This window comes from Oryctolagus cuniculus, chromosome 20, assembly GCF_051225735.1.
Source record: "Oryctolagus cuniculus isolate XC-2025 breed Fujian yellow rabbit chromosome 20, ASM5122573v1, whole genome shotgun sequence".
Lineage (NCBI taxonomy): Eukaryota > Metazoa > Chordata > Mammalia > Lagomorpha > Leporidae > Oryctolagus > Oryctolagus cuniculus.
The window spans coordinates 15996432-16022001 of NC_142886.1; the positions used below are offsets into that span (position 1 = coordinate 15996432).

The 25570-nt window shown below is 37.9% G+C and overlaps 1 protein-coding gene across 13 annotated transcripts in view; it reads left to right on the forward strand.

Moving 5' to 3' along the window:
* Positions 1-25570, forward strand: part of FUT8 (fucosyltransferase 8) — a 296071-nt gene that overhangs the window by 225216 nt on the left and 45285 nt on the right. For all 13 annotated transcript variants that reach the window (XR_016226668.1, XR_016226667.1, XR_016226669.1 and 10 more), the window contains one exon: positions 3758-3995. Coding sequence is in view for 10 of the 13 variants with exons in the window: in XM_002719524.6 (XP_002719570.1) it covers positions 3758-3995 (238 nt within the window). In the remaining 3 variants the exon portion in view is untranslated. The remainder of the gene's footprint in view (positions 1-3757; positions 3996-25570) is intronic.

Consider the following 25570-nt stretch of genomic DNA (forward strand, 5'->3'; position numbering starts at 1 on the left):
AGAAGGAGGGAGAAGTGAATGAGACCCTCTCCCTTTTAGAATAGGGGATTCATGGGAGATATTTTCAGTCTTTAAATGAGCTTCCTTATGCTAGAGTATATCATATTGTGTGTGTGTGTGTGTGTGTGTGTGTGTGTGTGTGTTGAGTAGAGGGAATATAAAAAAAGAGTAAGGGAATGATTGATAAAAATTGAAATGAAAAAGAACAATATGCCTTCATTCTTGTATAACTAATAGATATATGTATAGGAGAGAATATTAGGCATACCAGAAACAATTAAAAGTAGATTTCATCATCAGAAATAACTAACCTGTTGAAGTATTAGCATGATTAGAGTAAAGCTCCTTTTAATAATGAAGTCATTCTATGTATTCAAGCTCATGGAAGTAACACACTTTCAAGCCTTTTGAAGACATTCCCAGGATACTGCTCATATAAAATCAGGATTAATAGTAAGTGACAAAGACTATTTGGTAAGAAATTTGAGGAATACCACACTGTGGCTCTGTTTCCTTTAAAAAAAAATATTTATTTATTTATTTGAAAGAGTTACACAGAGAGAAAGAGGTCTTCCATCCACTGGTTCACTCCCCACCCCAACTGGCCACAATCTTCCTCTGATGGCCTTATAGTTGTAAAACCTTTCCCATTTCAGAACCAAGTAGAATAGATTTTTTTCTTTTTTTGTCTGTTACCTATGACATAACAAAGTATTAATATCTTCTTTTTAGCTTGACTGGAGATACACTAAGCCTCACTATTTAAGGCTCTTTCATCAATCGCCCATTCCTTTCTCTTAGGTATCAGCTCATTAGTTTAACACATCGGGTTCTAATTTAAACTCTTCTCTTAACACACACAGTAGATGTACTTTTCTTAAATAGAGACTTGGGGATAGGCATTATGGTACAGTGGGTTAAGTACCACTTGGGCTGACCACATCCCAATCAAAATGCTGGCTCAAGTCCCGGCAACTCCACTTCTGATCTAGCTTTCTGGTAACAGGAAGCAGCAGGTGTGGCCCAGTGATTGCATTACTGCTACCCACTTGGGAGACCTGAATGGAGTTGCAGGTTCCTGGCTTCAGCCTGGCCTAATCCCGGCTGTTGCAAGAATTTGTGGAATGAACTAGCAGAAAGAAGATCTCTCTCCCCCCCTTCTCTTTCTTGCTCTTTTAAGCAGATGAAAATACATAAATTTTTAGAAAAAATACACATGTGATTCTTCTTTTAAATTAGAAATCTGGGAACCAACACTGTGGTGCAGTGAGTTAACGCCCTGGCCTGAAGAGCCAGCATTCTATATGCACGCCAGTTCGAGTCTCAGCTGCTCCACTTCTGATCCAGCTCTCTGTTATGGCCTAGGAAAGCAGTAGAAGTTGGCCCAAGTCCTTGGGCCCCTGCACCCACGTGGGAGACCCAGGAGAAGATCCTGGCTCCTGGCTTCGGATCGTGGTGGCTCTGGCCGTTGGAGGCCAATTGGGGAGTGAACCGTTGGATGTAAGACCTCTCTCTCTCTCTCTCTCTCTCTCTGCCTCTCCTCTCTCTGTGTAACTCTTGACTTTCAAATAAATAAATAAATCTTTTCAAAAAAAAGAAATTTGTAACTTCCAAACTGAAGGTCAGATATTTCAGTTATGTTCTGTCACTCCTTTTTCCTCAAAAAAACAAAAACAAAAACAAAAACAAACAAAAAACAAAATAAGATATAATGATATGAGAAACTGGGTATGGGGTATATAAGAACTCTATGAACTGTCTTTGCAATATTCCATTTTATCTAAACACTTTTCTAGAAGGAAGGGTTTGGGTTTTTTTTTGTTGTTGTTGTTGTTTTTTAGATTTATTTGAAAGAGTTACACAGAGAGAGGAGAGGCAGAGAGAGAGAGAGAGAGGTATTCCATTCACTGGTTCACTCCCCAATTGGCCACAACGGCTGGAGCTGTGCCGATCCAAAGCCAGGAGCCAGGAGCTTCTTCCTGGTCTCCCACGCAGGTGCAGGGGCCCAAGGACTTGGGCCATCTTCTACTGCTTTCCCAGGCCATAGCAGAGGGCTGGATTGGAAGTGAGCAGCTGAGTCTCAAACCAGCGCCCATATGAGATGCCGGTGCTTCAGGCCAGGGCATTAACCTGCTGCACCACAGCACTGGCTTCAGAAGAGTTTGTTGAGTAAATATGAGCATTTTCTTTTTCATTCCTGTGAATTTGAGATATTTAAAATGCTGTGTTTCTCAAAAATCATGAAAAATCTGACAAATACCAAGTTACCTATCTGCTGTCTTTGGAACTTTTGAGTTAATAACAGAGCTGTTGATAAGTTTGAAAATGTTGTTTTCTCCCAGAATCCTCATGTTAATGGACAGAAATTAAATGATGTAGGTCTCCCATTTCCCACATCACGTATACTTCCCTTGTTCCTCTCAGATCTTTTGTGAACATAGCAACAAGAGAAGCAATACATATTGCTTCAAGAGTCTGCCATGAGTCAGTAGTCTGAAGTGAACATAACTCACAGCTCTAGTACTTGATTGTGGAGGTAGTCTTGACCAAATCTTGGGCCATCCTCCACTGCCTTCCTGGGCCACAGCAGAGAGCTGGACTGGAAGAGGAGCAACATGGACTAGAACCCGGCGCCCATATGGGATGCTGGCGCCCAAGGCAGAGGATTAACCAAGTGTGCCATGGCACCGGCCAAGATAGATTATTCTATAAGTAACTAAGACACCTAAGGCTATATAGTAACAGTGTATACAAATTAGCACATAACAAACTTTAAAATGGAAAAAAAGGAGTTTTATGTATTTGCTAACCTTCTACTGTTTTTGGCCAAGTATACAATTAGGAAAATGAATCTCCTAATTAAGAATAAGCATGAAAATTGCAGGTCAAGGCAAGTAAAGAAAGAAAATCTCTGTGTAGTTGGTTGAATTCAGGTCTCAATCATTTTTAGTTTATAATTTTTAAAAAAGTAGGGTTTTTTTTGGTAACATGTAGAACTCTGAAGGTAGATTAAATTAATGGATAAATTACAGGGTTTTTTTAAGATTATTTGAGTCATATCACGAAAGTAATTTCAGATTGTTGGAATAAATGAACTGTTTTACTTGTCTCATAAAGATCTCAATGTTGGCAACTTTGTGCAGAGGTAATCAGATTTGCGTGTTCTGAGTGATAGAAGTGAATGAATTTTTTGTGATGTAACTGCTTAATTTCACATTTGTTTGGTGGTATTTCTAACTTTATTGTTCTTCCATTGCCACTGCTTTCTAAATATGCACATAACATTTTCATTGGATTTCATTGGATTCTTTGAAATTTAATCCTTTAGTCTGGGTTCTTTGCAATAAGAAGAAATATACTAGATCAGTTCTGGCTTGTTAAATTATTTATGTATGTATGTATGTATTTTTGAAAGAGACAGAAGGAGTTGTCATCTACTAATTTACTCTGCAATTGCCTGCAGAATCAGAGATCGGGCCAGGAACTCAATCCAAGTCTCCCATATGTGTGGCAAGGACTCATCTACTTGAACTGTTGCATGCTGACTCCCAGGAAGTACATTAGCAGGAATCTGGGGTCAGGATTCAAAGTATTGCGTTGAACCTGGCGCTCCTGCATGGAGTGTGGATCTCCCCTAAAGAGCTTTAACTGCTACACTAAATTTTCACCCCTATTATATGATGATTATATGCTTATCACCAACAAAGACATGTTGACCCCTCTGTATACCTTATCTTCATCTTTTTCTCCCTGGCAGAATCCCAAGGACTGCAGCAAAGCCAAGAAGCTTGTATGTAATATCAACAAAGGCTGTGGCTATGGCTGCCAACTCCATCATGTGGTCTACTGCTTCATGATTGCATATGGCACCCAACGAACACTCATCTTAGAGTCTCAGAATTGGCGCTATGCCACTGGTGGATGGGAGACTGTGTTTAGACCTGTAAGTGAGACATGTACAGACAGATCTGGCATCTCCACAGGACATTGGTCAGGTAAGGAGCTTGTGTGGTATGTCAGATCTCTGGGTTGACCACTGTGTAATCAAGTTACCAGATTTCTAGGTAGCATTTTATGGATCATAGTCAGCTTTTTCTCTGGATCCATAAATGCTATACATTATCCAGAGAAAATCTGGAACAACAGTGTTCCATTTTAAAAGTATTTTATGATCTATTTCAATTATAATGTTCATTTTTATCTGGGTTTTAGCAAAATCACTTAGGTTTTCGAAGTGGTGATGATGATAATACAGACCTTTCACTTTTTAGGCTCCTTTCATGTTGTTGAACTCATTTGGTCATCAGAATTATCACATAAACTAAACCAGTGGTTCTCCAATGTTCCCATGCATGAGAATTACATGAAAACTTTTTTAAAACACCGGTTTATGATTTAGAAGATAGGAGGTAGGCTCTCATAATTTGCATTTCTGATAAAATTCCCAGGTCTAGGGACCACACTTTGAAAACCACTGAAGTCGATTGTGCAAGTTACTTTATTTTTATTTTATATTTCAAGATAATAAAGCTTAATTTACTTATATGATTTTAATTTTATTCAAAAACATTTGATGAAGAATTACATGACTTAAGATACTGTGCCAAGTGTCAGAAGGGCACTTCGAATAAGAAATTTCCCTTCTCTCCAAGGAAGTAGTGATAGAGGAACTAGAATATAATATTTCTTACTACTAATGTGGTGCTCTTCCTTCTGCATTGATAGTTGAACTATTTTGGTTAACATCCTGCCTGTATCATTTTGAATTCTTAAGGAAGTTACTTAACCTAGGCCTTAATTTCCTTGTCAATAAAATTAGGAGTAGTAAGTTATTTACCTCATTGAATTGTTGGGAAGATTGAATGAAATAAAATATATAATACACTTTGTACAGTACCTAATATATGAGCGCCAGTAAAACTGCTAACTACTATTAATAGCTTTTCTTCATTGAACAAAATGTATGAGTGCCTACCCCAAGGCAAATGCTGAGCTAAGTGGTTAGGATAAATGCTAAGTGAGATAGTACACTGTCTGCATTCATCTTGTGGAAAACCAAACATTTTTCAAAAGCTGAGACATTTAAGTTAATATTACTTATCATGGGACTGAGCACTCTTTTGTAAGTTATAACACTACAGGTAGAGTAAGGAGGTATGGCATTGATAAAATGGCAAGGCTCTAATTCCTTTGTTTATTTTTCTTCCTTTGGAAAAAAGTATGTAATAACCTGACTGCTCACAAAAGTGTTAAGAAAAGTAATTAGGTAATTTCTATAACATATTTAGAGTTGCTCTATAAGTGGTTCTATATTGATTGAAATTATTGTCTTATAATTTGATTTTTGTCTTCTATAATGGTGATTGAAATGCCATGTGAACATATTTTTTTTTGTAACTCATTTCATATTTTCAAGTGAACCTTACCCTATAACCTAGCTGATCTTTAGTTTTGAGGTTGCATCTCTTACTTATTTGGCCTGTAGTTTAACACTATTGCCAACACACTAGTTATAAAATGATAGGGAGACTGTCAGTTTGTCTATCAGGAAAAGCAATTCTGTCTGGTTCACTATGGCTAACATTTTTTCTTTCATTTATTTAATTAAGTTTAAACTTCTTTGATTGTGGAAATGGATAGCCAGAGCAAGACAGGTTCCTATGTTTCATTGTTTCTAGGAAGAGAGAACTTTTTGGGTGATAGGCAGTTAATAGAAAAGTGAAAAGTCAGCTTCATTAGAGTTATCAGATTTAGTATACATAGAGGTTGGCCCTTACTATATGCTTTAAATAATTACTTGGTTTGTTTGATTTTTAATACTTCCTGTACATTATGTAGTCAATAGTGGCAACCAACCACTACAGGGATTGAAGGATTTTTAAAATGGCTTGAATTTCATTCAGAATTTCAGAATTTCTTAATATTCCAATTAAACAGTATATAGGAATCATCTTTCTTTTAATCATCTGGAATCTAAGGCCTAATACAAGCTAAGTGATTTATCCCGGGCCATAGAGCTTACAAACGACAGAACTCTGGTTAACACGTTTACTTCTGTCTACTTAGACTGTCCTGCCCAATAAATGCGTGCCAAACTACTTTACCTAGAAGAAGAATGATTAGAGGGATAGAAATTGCCTGGAACATCTAAGAACTACATAAAATAATATATCTATCCTGCTTCCTTGTCCTATCACGTAGATTTTTCCAAACTTTCCAGGTAGCTTCCAGTTTTGAATAATTATCAGTCAACTGAATGAGCAATTAAAATATATTGTGATAATGTGGTATGGGTAAGTTGAGAGTACTCTGAAGCAGGTCTCTAACACTTACTTGGGCTCTTTTGGAAGAAGTGATTTTTTAAAATGTTTCTTTTCATCTACTTGGAAGGCAGAGTCACAAAAAGAGATCTAGATCTTCCATTTGCTGTTTCACTCCCCAGATGCCCACGATAGCCAGGAAATGGCCAGGCTGAAGCCAGGAATCCAGAGCCCCCTGCAGATCTCCCATGTGAGTGTCAGGGGTCCAAACAGTTGAGCCATCATCTGCTGCCTCCTGGTGTGTTTTAGCAGGAAGTTAGGTCAGGAGCAGATTAGCTGGGCCTCTAACAAACACTCCAGTATAGGGGATGCTTAACCTACTGTACCACAATGCCTGTCCTGTGATTTTTAATATGAAATATATTAGGTATGAGCAGGAGAAAGCCAGGTAACAATGTAATGGAAGAATTTTGTCAGTGAGAAAGACAAGTGAAAAGAGAGGCCAGGGAGTGTGGAGCCTTCAGGAGAGGCAGAAGTATTTTGTTGCAGTGTCTGAATACTGAGACTAGCTGCTGTCTTAAGAGCAAGTGTCATCGGCTTTCTGTCTTGTAAGATTTTCTTATCAATACTGACATGTATTAATACAAGAATCAAGAATCTTCGTTTTTTTGGTTCAGAGTGGGCAAAATTATAGAAACCAAACTGCTTCCAGCTGCCTCTTCATGCTATTCAGTATCTTACTCAGGTCAGAAGATAAAATTTTAGCAAGTAGAACGCAAGTTAAATCTTTCCTGTGAAATTGGTAATTTTAACCCTTACAAAATTACTTTTATGTTTGCTTGAGTCATCTGAATATTCTGACCAGAGGCATCATTGTGACACAGCAGGTTAAACTACTGCTTGGGATGCCCACCTCCCACATTGGAGGGTTCGTTTGAATCCCAGCTACTCTGCTTCCAATCAAGCTTCCTGATAATGTGCCTGGAAAAGAAGCAGATGATGGCTCAAGTACTTAAGCCTTTGCCATCCACATGGGGATCTAGAAGAAGTTACTGGCTCCTGGCTTCAGACTGGCCCAGCACCAGCTGTTGCAGGAAGATGGAGCATGAACTAGTAGATGGAAGATTCTCTCTCTCTCTCTCTCTCTCTCTCTCTCTCTCCCCTCCCCTCCCCTCCCCTCCCGTCCCCTTTGTCTCTGTCTGTCTCTCTCAATGTCATTCAACCTTTCAAATAAATAAATACTTAAAACAATAACTATTCTGGGGTCGTTGTTGTGGCATAGCCAGTTGAGCTGCTGCATGTGACACTGGCATTCCATATGGGTATTGGTTCATGTCCTGGCTGCTCCATTTCTGATCCAGCCCTCTACTAATGGCCTGGGAAAGCAACGGAAGATGGCCCAAATGCCTGGGCCCCTGCCTCCCATGTGGGAGACCCAGAGGAAGCTCCTGTTAGTATAGGCTAAAGATATGCTTCTATGTAGTATTTTTATAGCAATGTTTTCAGCCTTTGATGATTAGATTAATAAACTTGAAATACATGTATATAATATTTTAGGTATCTTATGCTGGATTTCTCTGTTTAGATAATGTTACTCAGTATCTAGCTCCCTGTCTACCTATTTAGGACTATAATAACAAGGGAAAATGACTCTGAGCCAGACAAGGTATTAAGAGGATTTTTACATGTAGCTTATTTTCATTGTATGTTTGTCCTCAAAATATAAAACACAAATATTCTATTTGAATATATTATTAGATTATAACGTGAAACAGCAGTGAAAATGCTTTTACTCTGAGATGCAACTTAAGCCTTTGTAAGATATTTGTGAATATAAATATAGTTTTCCCTTTAAAATTATGAAGTAAAATGGAAAAATTAAAAGAGATCTGGAGAGTAAAATTAATTTCTACAGAGCTTCCTGACACTAGAATATATCTGTGCTGAATAAATCTACTATTTAACCGTAATAAGATTCTGGACCAGTCGTAGAATTCTGACCAGTCTGTGCAGCAACTTTAAGCCCCTAGCAGTTTATAGTACTTTTTTTATTCCAGTACACCTGAGATAGAAGACATACTCCTACCTATAGCATTGGCTCACTATAATTAATAATTTGAAACTGTCGCTGATTGGGGAAGAAGGGATGATACAGAGAGATTTGGTGAGTGAATTGGTACCATAAGAACTTGAAAAGCTAGCTATCCCTACTCCACGCTTCTTATAGGTTTCTCTGCCTTATTCTGCACTCCTTTGTGAATCTAATCATAAGCAAATATCATTGCTCCAATAACCTCTATAAAATTTGTTTTCCTATATATAGTCCATAGAAAAGAAGAAAGATCTTTGTTTCAAGAACTTAAAATACCATTTAGAATCTGTGCATGGCTCAGAAGAACTGAAACTGCTTTTCACTATGACATTTCCTTTATCTTCAACTCTCATTTAAAGAGATATAAAGATGTCAGTGGTATCTGATTTATAGTTAGAGAAACACTGAAATTCTGTCCACAATGTACAGCCTTGATCCTAGTGAGCCTACTTTCTTGCACATAACCATAGATGTTTATTTCCATGTTTATCCTAGGTGTGCTTCTCAGTTGAGTTTTAGCAAGCCTTGGAAAAATGAATCACAAGTTTGTAAACTTCTAGGATAGACATGGTACATTTCCTAGACAGTCCATTTGGATTACTGGTAGGTAAGCTAAATCATTTTCAAGCAATAAAGCAATATATATAATATCATAAAACAAAAAGTTGATAAAACATCAAACTTCAGCCCATTGATTTAGGCCAGGCTTCATATTCTCAGTAGTATGACTTTACCTCCCTCTGCTATTGGAAGCATTTTGATGGAAAACTTTAAAAAGCACCACTTTGTACCTGATATTTTAAGTGTTTATCTTATCTTGAAAGTGAGACTTCAAATGGCAGCAAAAACTATGTCTTCTGGTTTATTCACACAATGCCAGACGTGTAATCAGAGCACATTAAATGCAATAAAAGAAAGAAAACCTACCTTTCTCACATCCCTTTCCAAATCTCAAAACATTACCCTTCAAGCTACAGGAGGCACTTTTATTAAATTGTAGATTTTATTTTAGAAAAAATAATTTATTGCTAAGAATGAATCTTTTTAGGAATATATTTTGCCTTTTTTAGATGTGATTGAGGAAGAAATAGTATATAACTAGCATCAAATACACTGTGGAATAGAAATAATTAAATTGGAAAAGTTTTTGAAAAACCCCCTAATGTCTATGTAGAGCCCATCCAAGGTTCCTAGAGTTAGAAACAGAATCTAGGTCCTCTTATTTCCTGTAGCATGTCCACACAACCTTGATAACGCTCAGAATTATCAGTGTTTGGGGAATATTGATAAAGCTTCAATGTTATAAGTATATTCCTTAAAGATTTTCTTTAAATTAAATTATCACAAACAAGTCATGTTTTAAACATTCTGGTGGAACTATCTAGAGGATTCTCGAAGGCGATTTCCCCCGAATATCAGCCAGTAGTCTCCTGACCCCTCCCTCCCCTTTTCCTGCCTCTCCTCCTTGCCTCCCTCCCTCCCTCCCGTCCCATGCATCAATCATTTTTAAATGTTTGGATTTTAGTGTTGTCCTCATGAACACCTATGTGAGTCTTTGAGGCTCAGTCACATTTGCCTTTCAATTCAAGCATCAAAGTACATAAAAGAAAGAATGCAGTCCTCAGGTAGCATTTGGTAACAGAGTTGATTTGTTTAAAGCATGTAGATCTCATTAAAGTTTAGAGTGATTCTACAAACAAGAGAATTGTTGATATACTAAAGAAAGTTGAGAATGCCTCCTGTCCCATTGGGGTGGTTTCACGTGCTAGACTCTGGATGTGATATGAATCTGTAATCTCCTTACCTCTCTTCCTCAGATTTATATACTCTGTAGCTAATTCTGTAGAATAGGAAATATTACTAGTACCAGATGGCTGGTGGTATTTTACATATCTTTTTTTTCCCATACAAAAGGAGGATGCTCAGTAAGAAAACTCTATAATGGTTAATATATAAGGTGTTTTTAGAAATTTGTAGATAGATTTTTTAAAATTTAAACAATCGACTTTCCCCCTCATATATTTTCATTGCCTTTAGCAGTAAATCAAAACAGATTACAGAATCATAAGCAGCCATTGATGGTATATTGGAATCAGACTTCTTTCTCCCATTTGGCTTTCCATAATACAGGGAATAAAATTATTCTTGGCAATATTAAAAAGGATTAAGAGGTACTCTTTTTGGTTCAGTTAAAGTTGAATCTACTAATTTAAGTAGCTGTTAAAATTTTTTAAAGATTTATTTGTTTGAAAGGCAGAATTACAGAGAGGCAGAGGCAGAGAGAGATAGAGAGATAGAGAGAAAGAGAGAGGGGTCTGGTTCACTCCCCAATTGGCTACAATGGCTGGAGCTCCACCGATCTGAAGCCAGGAGCCAGGAGCCTCCTCTGGGTCTCCCATGTGGGTGCAGGAGCTCAAGCACTTGGGCCATCTTCTTTTGCATTCCCAGGCCATAGCAGAGAGCTGAATTGGAAGAGAAACAGCCGGGACTCCAACCGGCGCCCACATGAGATGCCGGCACTGCAGGCGGCAGCCTTACCCACTACGCCACAGTGCCGGCTCCAGCTATTAAATTTAATACAAGTTATTTTCCCTGGAAACAATAAGTTATAAATAATGATATATAACTCAAATTGATTTTCCTAAAAGATATAAAATACAATTAGGGTTATTATAATTTTTGTTCAAAATTTTTATGTCTAACTTTTTTAAAAAGGTATAAATTTCAAAAAGTACTGTATAAATGTAAATCATGGACACATATATGTTTATAATTTTTTTAATTATAAAGTTTCTTTTTAAAACTGGATCACTACCATCATAGGGAAATGCTCTAGTTCTTCAGTGAAAAGCTTGGGTGGCTCCAGATGCTATCTGTGTGAAGATAAAAGAGCCAGGCCCTGCTCTTCAGGAAGCTGCCACCTAGTGTGTGACGACCCATACCTTTACATGTGAAAATGAGAGCGGACTCTCCTGTGGGTCCTCAGGAGCTCGGGAGGAGCTAGGAAGAACCCGACTGAAAGAATTAAACACTTCACTGGAAGCATAACTGGGCCTTTACAGCAGGACGAAAGATAGCATCTCTACAGACGGGTTAGTGTTATTGATTTTGAGGTGGAAAGTGTGACTTCGGATAATTTCCCTCAAACTCCTGTTCTATGTAGCTTTTAAGGCTGTTGTGAGAATTCAAACTGATAATATATTTGACACTGCTTTATATAGTCCAGTCACTTGTATACCATTGTTACCACTTCAGTTTTAAATTACACCCTTGGAAATATTTGAAAAAATACAACAGCCTTATTGTTGTTTATAACAAAATTCTCCTAGAATTAACCATCGTGAAGTCTTATATACTTAATATTATGGAACTTTGCCTTCACATATTTGTGTTGGTTAAAATAATCCTATTAAAAGGCTGTTTTAAGATTTCTATTCTTTTTTTAAAAAAGATTTATTTTTTATTTTTTATTTGAAAGGCAGAGTTAGAGAAGGAGAGAGAGAGAGAGAGAAAGAGAGAGATCGATCTTCTATATGCTGGTTCACTCCCCAAGTGGCTACAACAGCCAGAGCTAGGCCAATCCAAAGCCAGGAGCCAGGAACTTCTTCCGGATCTTCCAGATGGGTGCAGGGGCCCAAGCACTTAGGCTATTTTCTGCTGCTTTCCAAGGTGCGTTATCACGGGACTGGATTGGAAGTGAAGCAGCTCTGACATGAACCAGCGTCCATATGGGTTGCCAGTGGGGCAGGCAGTGGCTTAATCTATTACTCCATAGCACCAGCCCCAGGGTTTTTATTCTTAATGTTCTAGTGACACTGAAAATAACTAAGCTGAACAATATTTATGCATTTGATAGTATTTTAGGAACTTAATAAGTAATTTTCCTACACAAAAACTCAGTTGTATGTGCATATATGTTTCTAAATATTTTCAGTAAGCATTTACTGAATATTCCTCACTTCAGGGTGAGGTGCCAATCTGAAGCCAGGAGCCAGGAGCTTCTTCCAGGTCTCCCACACAGGTGCAGGGGCCCAAGGACTTGGGCCATCTTCTACTGCTTTCCCAGGCATAGCAGAGAGCTGGATGGGAAGTAGACTGGTACCCATATGGGATGCTGGCAATGCAGGCAGTGGCTTTACCTGCTACACTACAGTTCCGGCCCTGCTACATTTTTTTAAACACTTATTTATACTAAAAGCTGAGTGATACAGGGTGAGGTTGAGGAGAAACACACAGAGGGAGAGATAGAGAAGACAGATAAAACAGACAAAGAGATCTGCTGGTTCACTTTTTAAATGGCTACAACAGCCATGACTGGGCCAGGCTACAACTAGGAGCCAGAAACTCCACTCAGGTATCTCATATGGCTGACTAGGGCCCAGATACTTGTACAGTAATCTGCTGCCTTCCCAGGCACATTAGCAGGAAGCTGGATTGGAAGTGGAGCATTCCAGACTAGAACTGATACTCTGATATGGGATGCTGTACCACAACACCAGACCTGTCATATACTATGTTTTTAAAGGATTGTTTTAGAAAGAAGAGTATGTGACAGAGACATATGTAACCTACAAAGCAAAAATATCCACTGTTTGGCCCTTTACAAAAAAAGTTTGCCAATGTCATTATAGGTAAAATCTGTACATTCAAGAAGTTCCCAACCTAAATAGGAAATACAAGCATTTAAAAAATCTGTTTTTTTGAAGATTGATTAATTGATTGATTTGAAATCAGAGTGACAGATTGGGAGAGACAGAGAGAAAGAAACTTGGATCCACGGGTTCACTCCCTGAATGGCCACACTGTATGGCTGGGGCTTCTCCAGGTGAAAGCCAGCAGCCTGGACCTGCATCCAGGTTCCCCACACAGGAGGCAGGGCTGCAGCACTTCGGCCGTCTTCTGCTTCCCCAAGTGCATTATCAGGGAGCTGGATAGGAGGCTGCAACCCAAACTCAGACAGGCACTGCAGCATCACACGGGGCAGCTTTACCCTCTCCACCACAGTACCAGCCCTAAGGAGTCTATTCATGAGGCAAAATATGACTAGTGATATTATAAAGATGTAAGAACTCCAAGGGATTAAGACGCATAGTTATCACAGCCCGAAAAGTTTGAATTGTATTTGAACTGGTTTTGGAAAAGTAGAATGATTTGAAATCTTAGGTATAGAAATTTGTACACTTGGAGTGCTTAACAGATGATAAAAATGCTTATGCTTATGTGCCTGTGACATCTTGCTAAGAAAATAGATGTGAGAATATCAGAACTCCTAGGCATGCTTTTTTCTTCTCTCTCTAATTTGCTGAATTTCTAGAAGAGAGCATTAAACCACCTGCTTCTCAGTGTAGCCTTTACTTAAATGTGACTAAGAAATCAGTTCTGGTAGTTATGTTACATTTTCTCGGTGAATCAAAAACAAATGTGATAGAGGATTCCTATCTAGGTGCAACTGTTTTTTAAGCTGTACAAGTATGAAAATGATAGTGTTTTCATTAATTAAGACATGCTTTTTATATTTTTAATTAACTGTCTTTGGGCAGAAAAACTGAAAACCAGTGTTTGCATTCACCATAATTGCAACCTTTGCAGTAAGTATCTTATTTATAGCGGTTCAGCTTATAATTTTACAACACATCTGCAGTTATTTGGAGAAAACAGTGCAACCAGGCTTTTGAAGAATATGGCAAAAGTAATTAACACAGACTTACATATTAGGGATTCTTGTAAATTCATTTTTATTGACACATAATAATTCTATATTTTATGGCATACATGTGTTATATTAAAATACAACTGTACAGTGTCTAATAATGAGATCAGGATAACTGGCATATTCATCACCTCAAATATTTATTTCCTCGTGTTGGGAACATACAAAACCTCTCTAGTAGCCATTTTGAAATAATACAGTTATTGTCAATCATAGTACCTACTGTGTTATGTAATGCATTAGAAGTTATCCCTCCTATCTAGCTACACGGTGTACCTGTTAACTGTTCTTTGTTTAACCCACCCTATCTTTTCAGCTTCTGTTCTATTTTCTACTTCTATGAGGTCAAATTATTTAGCTTCCTCATATGAGAATGTGCAGTATTTGTCTTTCTGTGCCTGAACTGTTTCACTTAACATAGTGTTCTCTAGCTTATTCCTTTTGCTGTAAATGACAGAATTTGATTCTTTTTTATGGTTGAATAATGTTCCATTGTGTGCATGTACCACATTTTCTTCATCCATTCATGAATTAGTGAACACCTAAGTTGGTTCCATTCTTATCTGTTGTGAATGGTGCTGCAGAAAACATGGGAGTGCAGATATCCTATCCATGTATACCTTGGATGCCGTAGACCCAGTAGTGGGATTGCTATATCATACAGTAGTTATTTTCAGTTTTTTGAGGAACCTTTACTGGTTTCCATAATGACATTGCTAATTGACATTTCCATCAACAGTGTTTAAGAGTTCTCCTTTCGGCTGGTGCCTTGGCTCACTTGCTAATTCTCCGCTTTTGGCGCCAGCACCCCGGGGTTCTAGTCTCGGTTGGGGTGCCGGATTCTGTCCCGGTTGCTCCCCTTCCAGTCCAGCTCTCTGCTATGGCCCGGGAAGGCAGTGGAAGATGGCCCAAGTGCTTGGGCCCTGCACCTGCATGGGAGACCAGCACCTGGCCCCTGGCTTCAGATTGGCGCAGCGCACCGGCCACAGTGGCCATTTTGGGGGTGAACCAATGGAAAGAGGAAGACTTTCTTTCTGTCTCTCTCTCTCTCACTGTCTCACTCTGCTTATCAAAAAAAAAAAAAAAGAGAGAGAGTTCTCCTTTCTTTGCATCTTTGCCAGCATTTTATTTTTTATTTTTTGTCTTTTTAACAATAGGCATTATAACTGAGGCAAGAGGGTATCTCATTGTGATTTTGATTTGTAATTCCCTGATGGTTAGTGATGTTGAGCAGTTTTTCCTATACTTGTTGGCCTTTTATATATCTTCTTTTAGGAAATGTTTACTCAGATCATTTGCCCACTTTTTAATTATATTATTTTGTTCTTTTCTGTTGAGTTTTTAAAATTTCCTTATACATTCTAGATACTAATCTTTTGTCAAGATGAATAACTTACAAATATTTTTCACCCATTCTGTCGGTTGTGGATTGTTTCCTTTGCTATACGAAAGCTTTTTAATTTGATGCAATCTCATTTTTTATTTTTTTCTTGTGTTTCCTAGTCTTTTGGGGTCATAAACTAAACATTTTTGCCCATACCAGTATTCTGAAGTGTTTTCCCCTGTGTTTCTTCAGTATTCTCAGAGTCTCTGTTTCCTTTTGTGTTGAGTTTTGTATATGAGGGATAAGAGTCTAATTTCTTTTGAGTTTATATACCCAGTTTTCCCAGAGACATTTACTGAAAATGATTGCTCTTTCTCCATTTTGAATGTCCTTAGTTAAGTCTTTGCTGAAAATATACTAGCTGGCAAATGTGGTTTTTGGATTCTCTGTTCTGTTCCATTGGCTGTTTGTCTGTTTCTCTACCAGTACCATGTTGATCTGGTAACACAGGCTTGTAGAGTATGTTTGGCAGTCAGATACTGTGGTGCCTCCAGCCTTGCTCTGTTTGATCATGACTGCTGTGGTCATTGAGGGTCTTTGTGCTTCCATATAAATTTTAGGACTATTTTTTCTATTTCTGTAAAGAATGTCCTTGGTATTTTGATAGGGGTTGTATTGAATCCATAGATCGTTTTTCTTAGTATATTAGGAAATATTTTAATTGAATTTAGGAAATGACACAGTATTGACTTTGTTATTATTCAGCCCTTCATTGTAAAGGAGCCAAAGATATAATGAATGTTCCTCTGAAAGATTTACACTTCATAAATTAAGCACACAGGAAAGTATTAAACTGTATGCATTTTTCTGCTAACATAATTTAAAATGACAAATAATTAATAAAGTTTTGGATATTGAAATGTTTTATTTTCCGAGAAAAAATGATAAATTACTCCATATTGATTGAGAATATTCCAAATGTCAAAAATAAAGGCAGAAGAACATAAAGATTTCCTGGTTTTATAGTTTGTGCACTTGGCATTCATTGTATGTTATATCTATATTCATGGCATTTAAAAAAAAACCTCATAGTAGCTTTAAGTTGTTTCTTTTTCTGAATACCATCAATATTAATATGTAATTATTGAATTAATTCATATGTAAATGGGCAAGTCACTTCCCTGTTTTGCTGTGGATATATAATTTAAATATTCTCATCTGATTAAGTAAAATTTCTTCATCAAGTGTTTCTTTAGCCTGAAAAAAATATGCATTGGTGATAAGTTGCAATTATGCTGGGCTCTGTTCATGTAGATAATTCAGTTGGCTTTGATTTTATATTAAAGTGTATATTTTATAGTATTTTTAGCTGTTTGACAAAAACACTAATACATGTTTTACTATAACAAATATAATATGCCATTAAATATTTATCAGTGCATATTCCTCTCTGTTTTAATAGTATGATTATTCCATATGATTTAGTGGAAACAGGCGTAGCCACAGCTGCACTAATATAACACATGTGGGGACTGGCTTTGTGGCATAGTGGGTTAAATCTGCACCTGTGATGTTGGCATCCCACATGGGCACCAGCTTGAGACCTGGATGCTCCACTTCCCATCCAGCTCCCTGCTAATGCACCTGGGAAAACAGCAGAGGATGGTCCAGATGCTTAGGCCCCTGCACCCATGTGGGAATCCTGGAAGAATCTCTGGGCATCTGGCTTTGACCTGTCACAGCCCTGGCCATTGCAACCATTGGGGAGTGAACCAGCAGATGAAAGAAAGACTCTCTCTCTCTCTCTCTTTCCCTCCCCCTCTCTCCCCCTCTCTCTCCCCCTCTCTCCCTCTCCCCATCTGTAACTCTTTCAAAAATATTACAATAAATCTTTAAAAAAAAAAAAAAAAAAACCACATGTAACTTTATGTACTTGCCATATCGTTTCTTGAAGACTTGCCCTGCAATTCTTTCTCAATGAAATGAATTGCCACAAGTTTTTAGAATATGCTGAAATAGTCTGTGGCTGAATAGGCCCGATCTCGGAAGAATTATGCTGAAATAGTTAAAGAAAAGGGGAAGAAATTAATCATTCTGAGAAGGTTTGTGAATGCAGTCTTTGAGTTGTTGCTAAAAAATTGTCTGAACCCTCTATATCCTGTCATGTCATTCTTTCAAATAAGGGGGGGAGAGAGGGGCTAAAGGGTCCACAAAGCTGTATTTTGACAGAATTATCTGATGTTAGGGACAAACTAGCATTTTAAAGGTATTTTTTAAGTAAAACATAGTATGTTTTTGTCCAATTCTGTGTTTACTTAGTTTATTTTAAATAATTCAAAACTATTTTGTATCAGGGAAGAGAAGAGAAGCTTACAGAAAACCTCTGTCCAATTTGTGGACTTTTAAAGGCTCTTTCTCTTTTCATCCTCTCTCTGTTTAGAAAGAAATAAAGAGAAGATAAGAGCTCAGACTTTATTTTTAACTCATCATTTTATAATCTCTTGTCAATGAAATGTGAGACAATGCATTTTTTTCTTTCTGACAGTCATTATTCAATTCAGAAAGAGGTTTGGACCTGGTTTCCCTGGCAGCACTGAATGGAAGAATTTGCTTCTTCTCACTGACCATTATCACTGAACAATAAGAACAATGCAGTCAACTTTCTCCTAAATTAAGAAATGTTAACCATAGATAATTTAAGGTGGTAAATATTAAAAAAGTTATTTTTTCTTCACTTTGGGTAGAGCTATTGTAGCTTAAACGCAGGGTCCAGAAATAATGAGCAGAGGCCACAGCCCACCATGTAGAAACAGCTCCAGAAATGGAGAGCTTTTGTGTTATTGTTGCATGATGGTACACAGCTGTAACCACCACCACCGGGGAGCTTGCCCTTTTTGCCAGCTGGCTTTATTTAGCATTTTAAGCAATTGCCTCTGCTGCCTGGCATCCTTCAATTAAAATTTTAAATACATTCTTAGCATCCTTTAACACAAAGAAAGCTCACTTATGCAATCCCAAATCTCCTGAGACACCTGTTCTTGAGTTTTTTTAAATAATAAGTTCAGTATGAAATACTCATAAATCTTTGTGTCCTGTCATGCTGGCATGAAAGAAAGCACACATTGCTAGAATGCACCTACTGCTACAAGCTACTTAGGTGGGCTTAATAGTTTCAGTCTATTAATGGATATAAGATATTATTACATCAAAGCCATTCTCATTAAACCATTAATGTTGTTAGAAGAGTTGTTTTCTTTTTTGTTAAGACCAATCTGAACCATGCTTGATTTTTATCAAACAACTGAAAATGTCATCAAATGTACATCAGGAGAGGAACTTGATAATCAGTCTGGTTTCTTTTAAACTTTACAAGTCCGCAAGTTAGGTAAGAACAAGAAACTGGTATATAAAAAGGCGATTGTTTTTGTATCTGTTTACTATGAAAGATAGTGAACTTTGGAAAAGCTATATTTCTGCTTAAATCAAATTATAGCCATTATGTCAATATTGACTAAAAGATTCTTAGTTATGAACTTAAAAACATCAAGAAGGAGAAATTAAGTTCATCCACGCAGAACAAGTTTCTTCCCAGGTTTAGACGTCTCAGGTAACCTCTGGCTCATACTTTATTTAATTTAAGCTGTTTCTCCATGTACCCTTACAGGTGGACTAAAAAGGCCCTTGATTTGACAGATGCCCTTCTTGTGTTTCTGATTTTCAAGCAGTTTAGCCTTTCTTTATTGGTTAAAGGTTTCATAGACTCCTTTCCTGGTCTAGCCCTCTCTTCAGTCAAAGGAAAACCCTTATCTTTTCCTTAAAAGTAGCTAGCAGTTACTAGGTTATCATCCTTTTTTAATTGTTAAAGAGCTTTTCTCATTTATTTTCCCCAGAAAGCAATTCCAAAGGGAGATAGTGTTGTTTTAAATTAATATAGGACAAGAGAAAGAAGTACTAGAGATTATGTTAACGAGACAGCAGTGTCGGAGATCAGAATTTTCTGGATTTGATTTCATCTGGATGATGTTGTTCTTCTGTTGATACCAAATTTGTTCATTTGCTTTGGCATAATTGTTCTTAAATAAAAAGTATTGAACAGCTATTGCTAAAAAACTCAGGAAATAAAGGGAATGCAAAGAAGATAAAATATTACTTAAATATATGTGTGTATATATTCTTTAGAGCAATTTGGGCTTACAGAATTGACAAAAAGTATAGACAGTTCACACATACACATACACACACACACATACACACACAGGCCACCGTGGCCTAGTTCCCCCTGATATTAATATTTGCATTGCTGTGGGGGTTGTTAAATTGATGAACCAGTATTGGTATATTAACTAAAGTCCATATTTCACTTTAGGGTTCATTCTTTGTGTTGTAAAGTTCTCTGATTTCTGCCAAGTGTGTAATATATTCATTATTACATAATCATACAGAGTAGTTTTACTGCATTAAAAATCCACTGTGCTACACCTGTTTGTCCCTCCCCTTCTCACTTCATCTCTGGCAACCACTAATCTTTTTATCTCTATTCTAGAATGTCATATTGTTCAAATCATACACTATGTGCTCTTCTTTTTCTTCCTCCTTCTCTTCCTCCCTTCTTTCCTTCCTTCCTCCCTCCCTTCTTTCCTTCCTTCCTGTTGCTGCATGTTTTTCTATGGTTTGAAAACTTGCTTCTTATTATTGCTGAATTTTATGGATGTATCACATTTTTCTATTCACTTATTGAGTGCTTCCAATTAAGGGCAACTGTGAATATAGCTAATATGCATTTTTTTTTTTTATGTTGGCCTAAGTTTTCATTTGAGAAGTTTCTAGGAGTGAGATTTTTAGATCAAATAGTAAAGCTATGTTTACCTGCATAAGAAACTGCTATCCTGTCTTCCAAAATGGCTATCTTGGTCTGCTCAGGCAGCTATAAACAAAATATCATAGCTGGATAGTTTATCAGATGTTCCTGGAGGCTGGAAATGTTCTAGCAGATTTGGTTCTTAGAAAGAGTCATCTTCCTGGCTTATGGTTGGTCAGCTTCTAGCTCTATCTTCACATGGTGGAGAACAGAAGCTCTCACGTTCCTTCCCCTTCTTGTAAGGGAATAAAATCCCAAAATGGGGCTCCACTCTCCTGACCTCCTGTAAACTTCATTGTCTCCTGAAGATTCCACCTCCTAATACAAAACTTTAACATACGAATTTAGGGGGAGAGAATGGTAACTCACACAATCAGATCATAATAATGACTGTATAGTTTTGCATTCTGTGTCTTCCCTAGCATTTGGTGTTGTCATGTTTCAGATATTATCTTCTCTAATATGCATATAGTGATATCCTATTTTAATTTTCACTTCACTAATGACATAATATGTTGAGCATCATTTCTTATGCTTATTTGCCATCTGTATGTCTTCTCTGGTGAGGTGTCTATTAAGATCTGCCCATTTTATAATTGAGTTGTTTGTTTTATTGTTGAGTTTTAAGAGTTTTTCTTTTTATATTTTGGATACTAACCTTTATCAGATGCAAGTTTTGAATTTATAGTCTCCCATCTGTGGCTTGCATTTCATTCTCATATTTGTGTCCTTCATAAAGCAGAAGTTTTTAGCTTTAATGAAGTCCATCGTCTCAGATTTTTTTTAAGGTTGATGTTTTTCATGTTACAACTAATACTCACTCCGAAACCCACGGTGACCTGCATTTTCTCCTTTATTATCTTCTAGAAGTGTTTTGGTTCTGCATGTTACATTTAGGTCCATGGTCTTTGTTGAGTTAACTTTTGTGAAAGATGTGGGAACTGTGGATAGATCCTGCATCACCACCCCCTTTAACATGAATATCCAGTTGTCCCGGTATCATTTGTTCAAAAGACGAGCCTTTCTCCACCACATTGATTTGTCAATGTCACAAATCTGTTGACTGTGTTTGTCTGGATTTGTTTCTGGTTTCTGGCATGCCTCCCCTCCTCCAGCTTCTTCAGTTTGACTATGATATTCCCAGGTGTAGAATATTGCATCTGGGAAAGGGGATGGGGATTCTTGAATTTGATAGATTTATGGTTTGCTGTCGGTCATTAATTTTGGGATATTCTCAGACATTCTAATTTCAGTATTTCTTCTCTTCTTCTCTGACATCCCCTTCAATTATATGGCTATCTTTTACAATTTTCCCACAGTTCTTAGATACTCTGTTCCACCTTTTACATTCTTTTTAATCTCCATTCAATTTTGTGAGTTAATATTGTCACATCCTCAGGTTCACAATTTCTTTCCAATCAACTGATGAGGCCATTAAAGGGATTCTTCATTTCTGTTACAGTGGTTTTGATATTTGGCATTTCCTCTTGATTTTTTCCTTAGCGTTTCATCTCTCAGTTATTTTAAATTCTTACTCTGAATATTCCTAAATCTTTGTCCTATCTGAGTCTAGTTCTAATTGTTCCTTTGTTTCTAGATTGTACTCTTTTTTTGCCTTGTAACATCCTTTGCAATTATTTTATTGAAAGGCACATATAATACATTAAAAAGATCTGAATGAATAGTCTGCTTGTGCGAGAGTTAATGTTGCTCTGGCTACGAGTCAGGCTGTTTTACTGTTAGCTGTAACTTTGGTATCAGATACTAAAATTTCCTCTAGTGTTCCTCATTTTTGTCTCCTCTGTTGTGTTTAGACTCCTTAAACAGGCAGTTTTTCTAATTGTAATCCCTTGTTTTTGTTTACCAGCCCTGTAGATATGATAGTGTTTGGGGAAGGCACATTCTGTAGTACTATGATTAAGCTTCAATCTTTGTTTTAACTTATTGATTTATTTGAAAGGCACAAGGAGAGGAAGGGAGGGGTGGAGAGAGAAAAAAAGGGATCTTCCATCTCCTGATTCACTTCCCAAATGCCTGCAACAGCCAGGGCTGGGCCAGGCCAAAGCCAGGAGCCAGAAACTCCAAAAACTCCATCCAGGTCTCCCACAGTGGGTGGCAGGAACCCAAATACTTGGGCCATCATCTGCTGGCTCCCAGGCACATTGCTAGAAAGCTGGATTGGAAGCATGGAGTAGCTGGGATGGCAGTTGGACATTGGATGCCGGTGTCTTAACAGCAGCTTACGCCATTTTGCCAGAATGCCTGACCCATGTCTCAGTCTATTAGTGAGCTTGAGTTGAATATTTCCTTTCTCCCAGATAGGTTAGGCTTTGGTAGAACCCCAGTAGTTAAGTTCCGGTAAACTAGTTTCCCCTAAGGGAAAACTTGTCCCTAAGGACAAGCATTAAGGAGAACAGATAGGTTTGCTGAGTATAAATTGAGTTAATACATGAAAATTTTCTGGAATTAAAAAAAAAGACATAATTATAGCAATGTATACACACACATGTATAGAAATAATCAAACTAAGATTCTTTTTTTTTCTGCTCCACAATATTGCTGTGTTTATTTTGTTATGTTTACAGCTAATGTATGCCCCACAGTTTACATAAAGTAAAACTGAAGCAGTTCAAATATTGTCTGACTCCCTTTATAGCCCAGGCCCCCACCAGAGGGTGGTGGGAGCCCACTTTGAGAGGGAAGATGCCGTGCAGTGGTGCAGGCCCTTTCAACCTTTCAGGGCCAGTCTCTGCTCGTGGCTCGTGGTCAGGGTCCCAGGAGGCAGCAAAATACACACACTCCACATTCTTCTGTTTCCTGAGGTAGGAGGGCAAACATCTGTTAAGACATTTTTCTGTATTTCAGAATGTGATTATAGTTTTTCATTATTTTAGGTCACAGCTACCAAATCATTATTTGAGACACACACACATACAAATTTGTGTTCTATCCAAGTAATGAAGGGATGGCCTTAAGACTTTGCCGCCCATGCTGGTTCCCAAGATTTCCTTGTTTCTGGTTTATTTAGGAGGAACCCAGAACCAGCCTCCCCAGCTTCCTGTTTGTTTTAATTACTGAGCACAGGAAGGATTGATTTTCAGACAACCTCCAGCATAAGGCGATAATAACAATAATAAGGATTCTTAGAAGGAGCTCTTGGCTTCCAAGGGAGGCGCTGTTCCATTCCCGGGGCGGGGCCACCAAGGCCCTTTAGTGCCGGAGGCCAGCACCGGAGGGCATCCCCCGCCCCCTGCGAGCTCCCTCAGGAAAGGTAGGCCGGAAACAGAGCTCCTGCTGGCTGCGTGAAGGAAAGCTACTGTCTGTCTTCCTTGTACGGGTGCTGAGTCCTGCGCACGCACAAGGTCCTCTTTGGCGCCTTTTCCCGGTCTCAACTTTGGGGTCGAGAGACAGATCTGTCACTTAGCCAGTCTGCTGCCAAGAAGGACTGTGCCTGGGAGGAGGTTCTGGCTAAGATTCTTAGGAATTTATTTCAGTACCTACTTCAGATTAATGTACAGCATGACACCTCCAAGATTCTGAATGGCAGGACAGACGTTGTTCTGGATAGAACACATACCTAGCATGGCTTCATGTGGCTCTGTACTTAATGGTAGAAATTAACCATCACTTTTGATATATTATTTATTAAATAAAATACAGATTCTAGAGTGTTCATCACTCTGAACGATAATTCTTTGGGTCCCCAAAATTAAATTCAACTCCCTGGGAAAGTATATTCCTTCCCCCCTAAGCACATGTGCATATTGAAACATAATTATGCACTTGCAGACACACATGTGTGTTCACAACATACATGTCTGTTCAGACCCGGGTGTTCACCTGACTCTAGGAAACTGTGCTTTAAACCAGGTTGTGCCAATAGGATTCCCTGCTGTGTGGTGATGGGAACTGATAGTTGACCTCTCCACCTCTGTATTCTAGTGGGTCTGGATTCTAACTCAGTCACTGGTCATCCTTAAGTATGCTTGCCCTATAACATATATCATTTTAGTAATTAGAAAATCTTTTTAATTATTATTATAAGACCAGATACTCTTATATGAAGGTAAAACTAAATTGTAAAATTCTATAGAAAGAAACAAAGGGATGGTTTCCCATTTTGATAGGATTGTACTTCCTGCTGTTTGCTTCTTAGCACTTCCCTTGTTGTTCTTGGGTAATCCCTTTTCACTTAGCTAATTGAGTAGGCTTCTATTCCTTGCAACCAATGATCGTTGACTAACAGTTTTCAAAAATAGATATTGGTTGATAATTGGTAAGAGGAAATAATCATGTATAGTTTTGTTCTATGTAATTCTAACTTTAAAATTCCAGTGTCCTTTATTTTATAAATTTTATATTATAATCTAAACAAGTAAGCAGTATTATTTAGACGTAAGTAATATTCTGTCCTTTCTCTTATCCTTTTCTTGTTTTGTTTGTTTGCATTTGTGTTATAGCTGCCTCTTAACTGCATACTGGAGAAAAAAAAAAGAAATATAGTTTGTTAGTACAAAAGATAAATATATCATTACAGCCAAAACGAAACATCATCTCATTTTACTGTATGTGTTACACTCTTCATTGAAACATAAGAAGGATGTTTTGGGTGATACCACTGATTCATTCAGTTCTAACTTAACAATGGTTCTCAATGATTTTGTAGCAGATATAATTGTCACTTATGATGTCAAGATCTGAATTCCCCCCTAACATATTATTTCTGGCTTTTATATTCTCTTGAAATAATTATTTAAGAATTTTACCTGTTCCACAAAACTATGATTTATTTTACTTATTCTTTTTTTTGACAGGCAGAGTGGACAGTGAGAGAGAGAGACAGAGAGAAAGGTCTTCCTTTTGCCGTTGGTTCACCCTCCAATGGCCGCTGCGGCCAGCATACCGCATTGATCCGATGGCAGGAGCCAGGTACTTATGCTGGTCTCCCATGGAGTGCAGGGCCCAAGCACTTGGGCCATCCTCCACTGCACTCCCTGGCCACAGCAGAGAGCTGGCCTGGAAGAGGGGCAACTGGGACAGAATCCTGCGCCCCAACCGGGACTAGAACCCGGTATGCCGGCGCCGCAAGGCGGAGGATTAGCCTAGTGAGCCGTGACACCGGCCTATTTTACTTATTCTTTAGCAATTTCTTTCAAATACCAATGTAGGATCTCTAATTCTGAGATTATCAGCACATTTTTGAGCACTCACTTCTAAATATTTTATGATTTTGTGGGCTTTGAACCTATCCCATCGCAGCTTTTATATTTTCAATGGAACAGAATTATCCTCTCTTCATTTGGAAGATCACCATCCTCTTAATAAT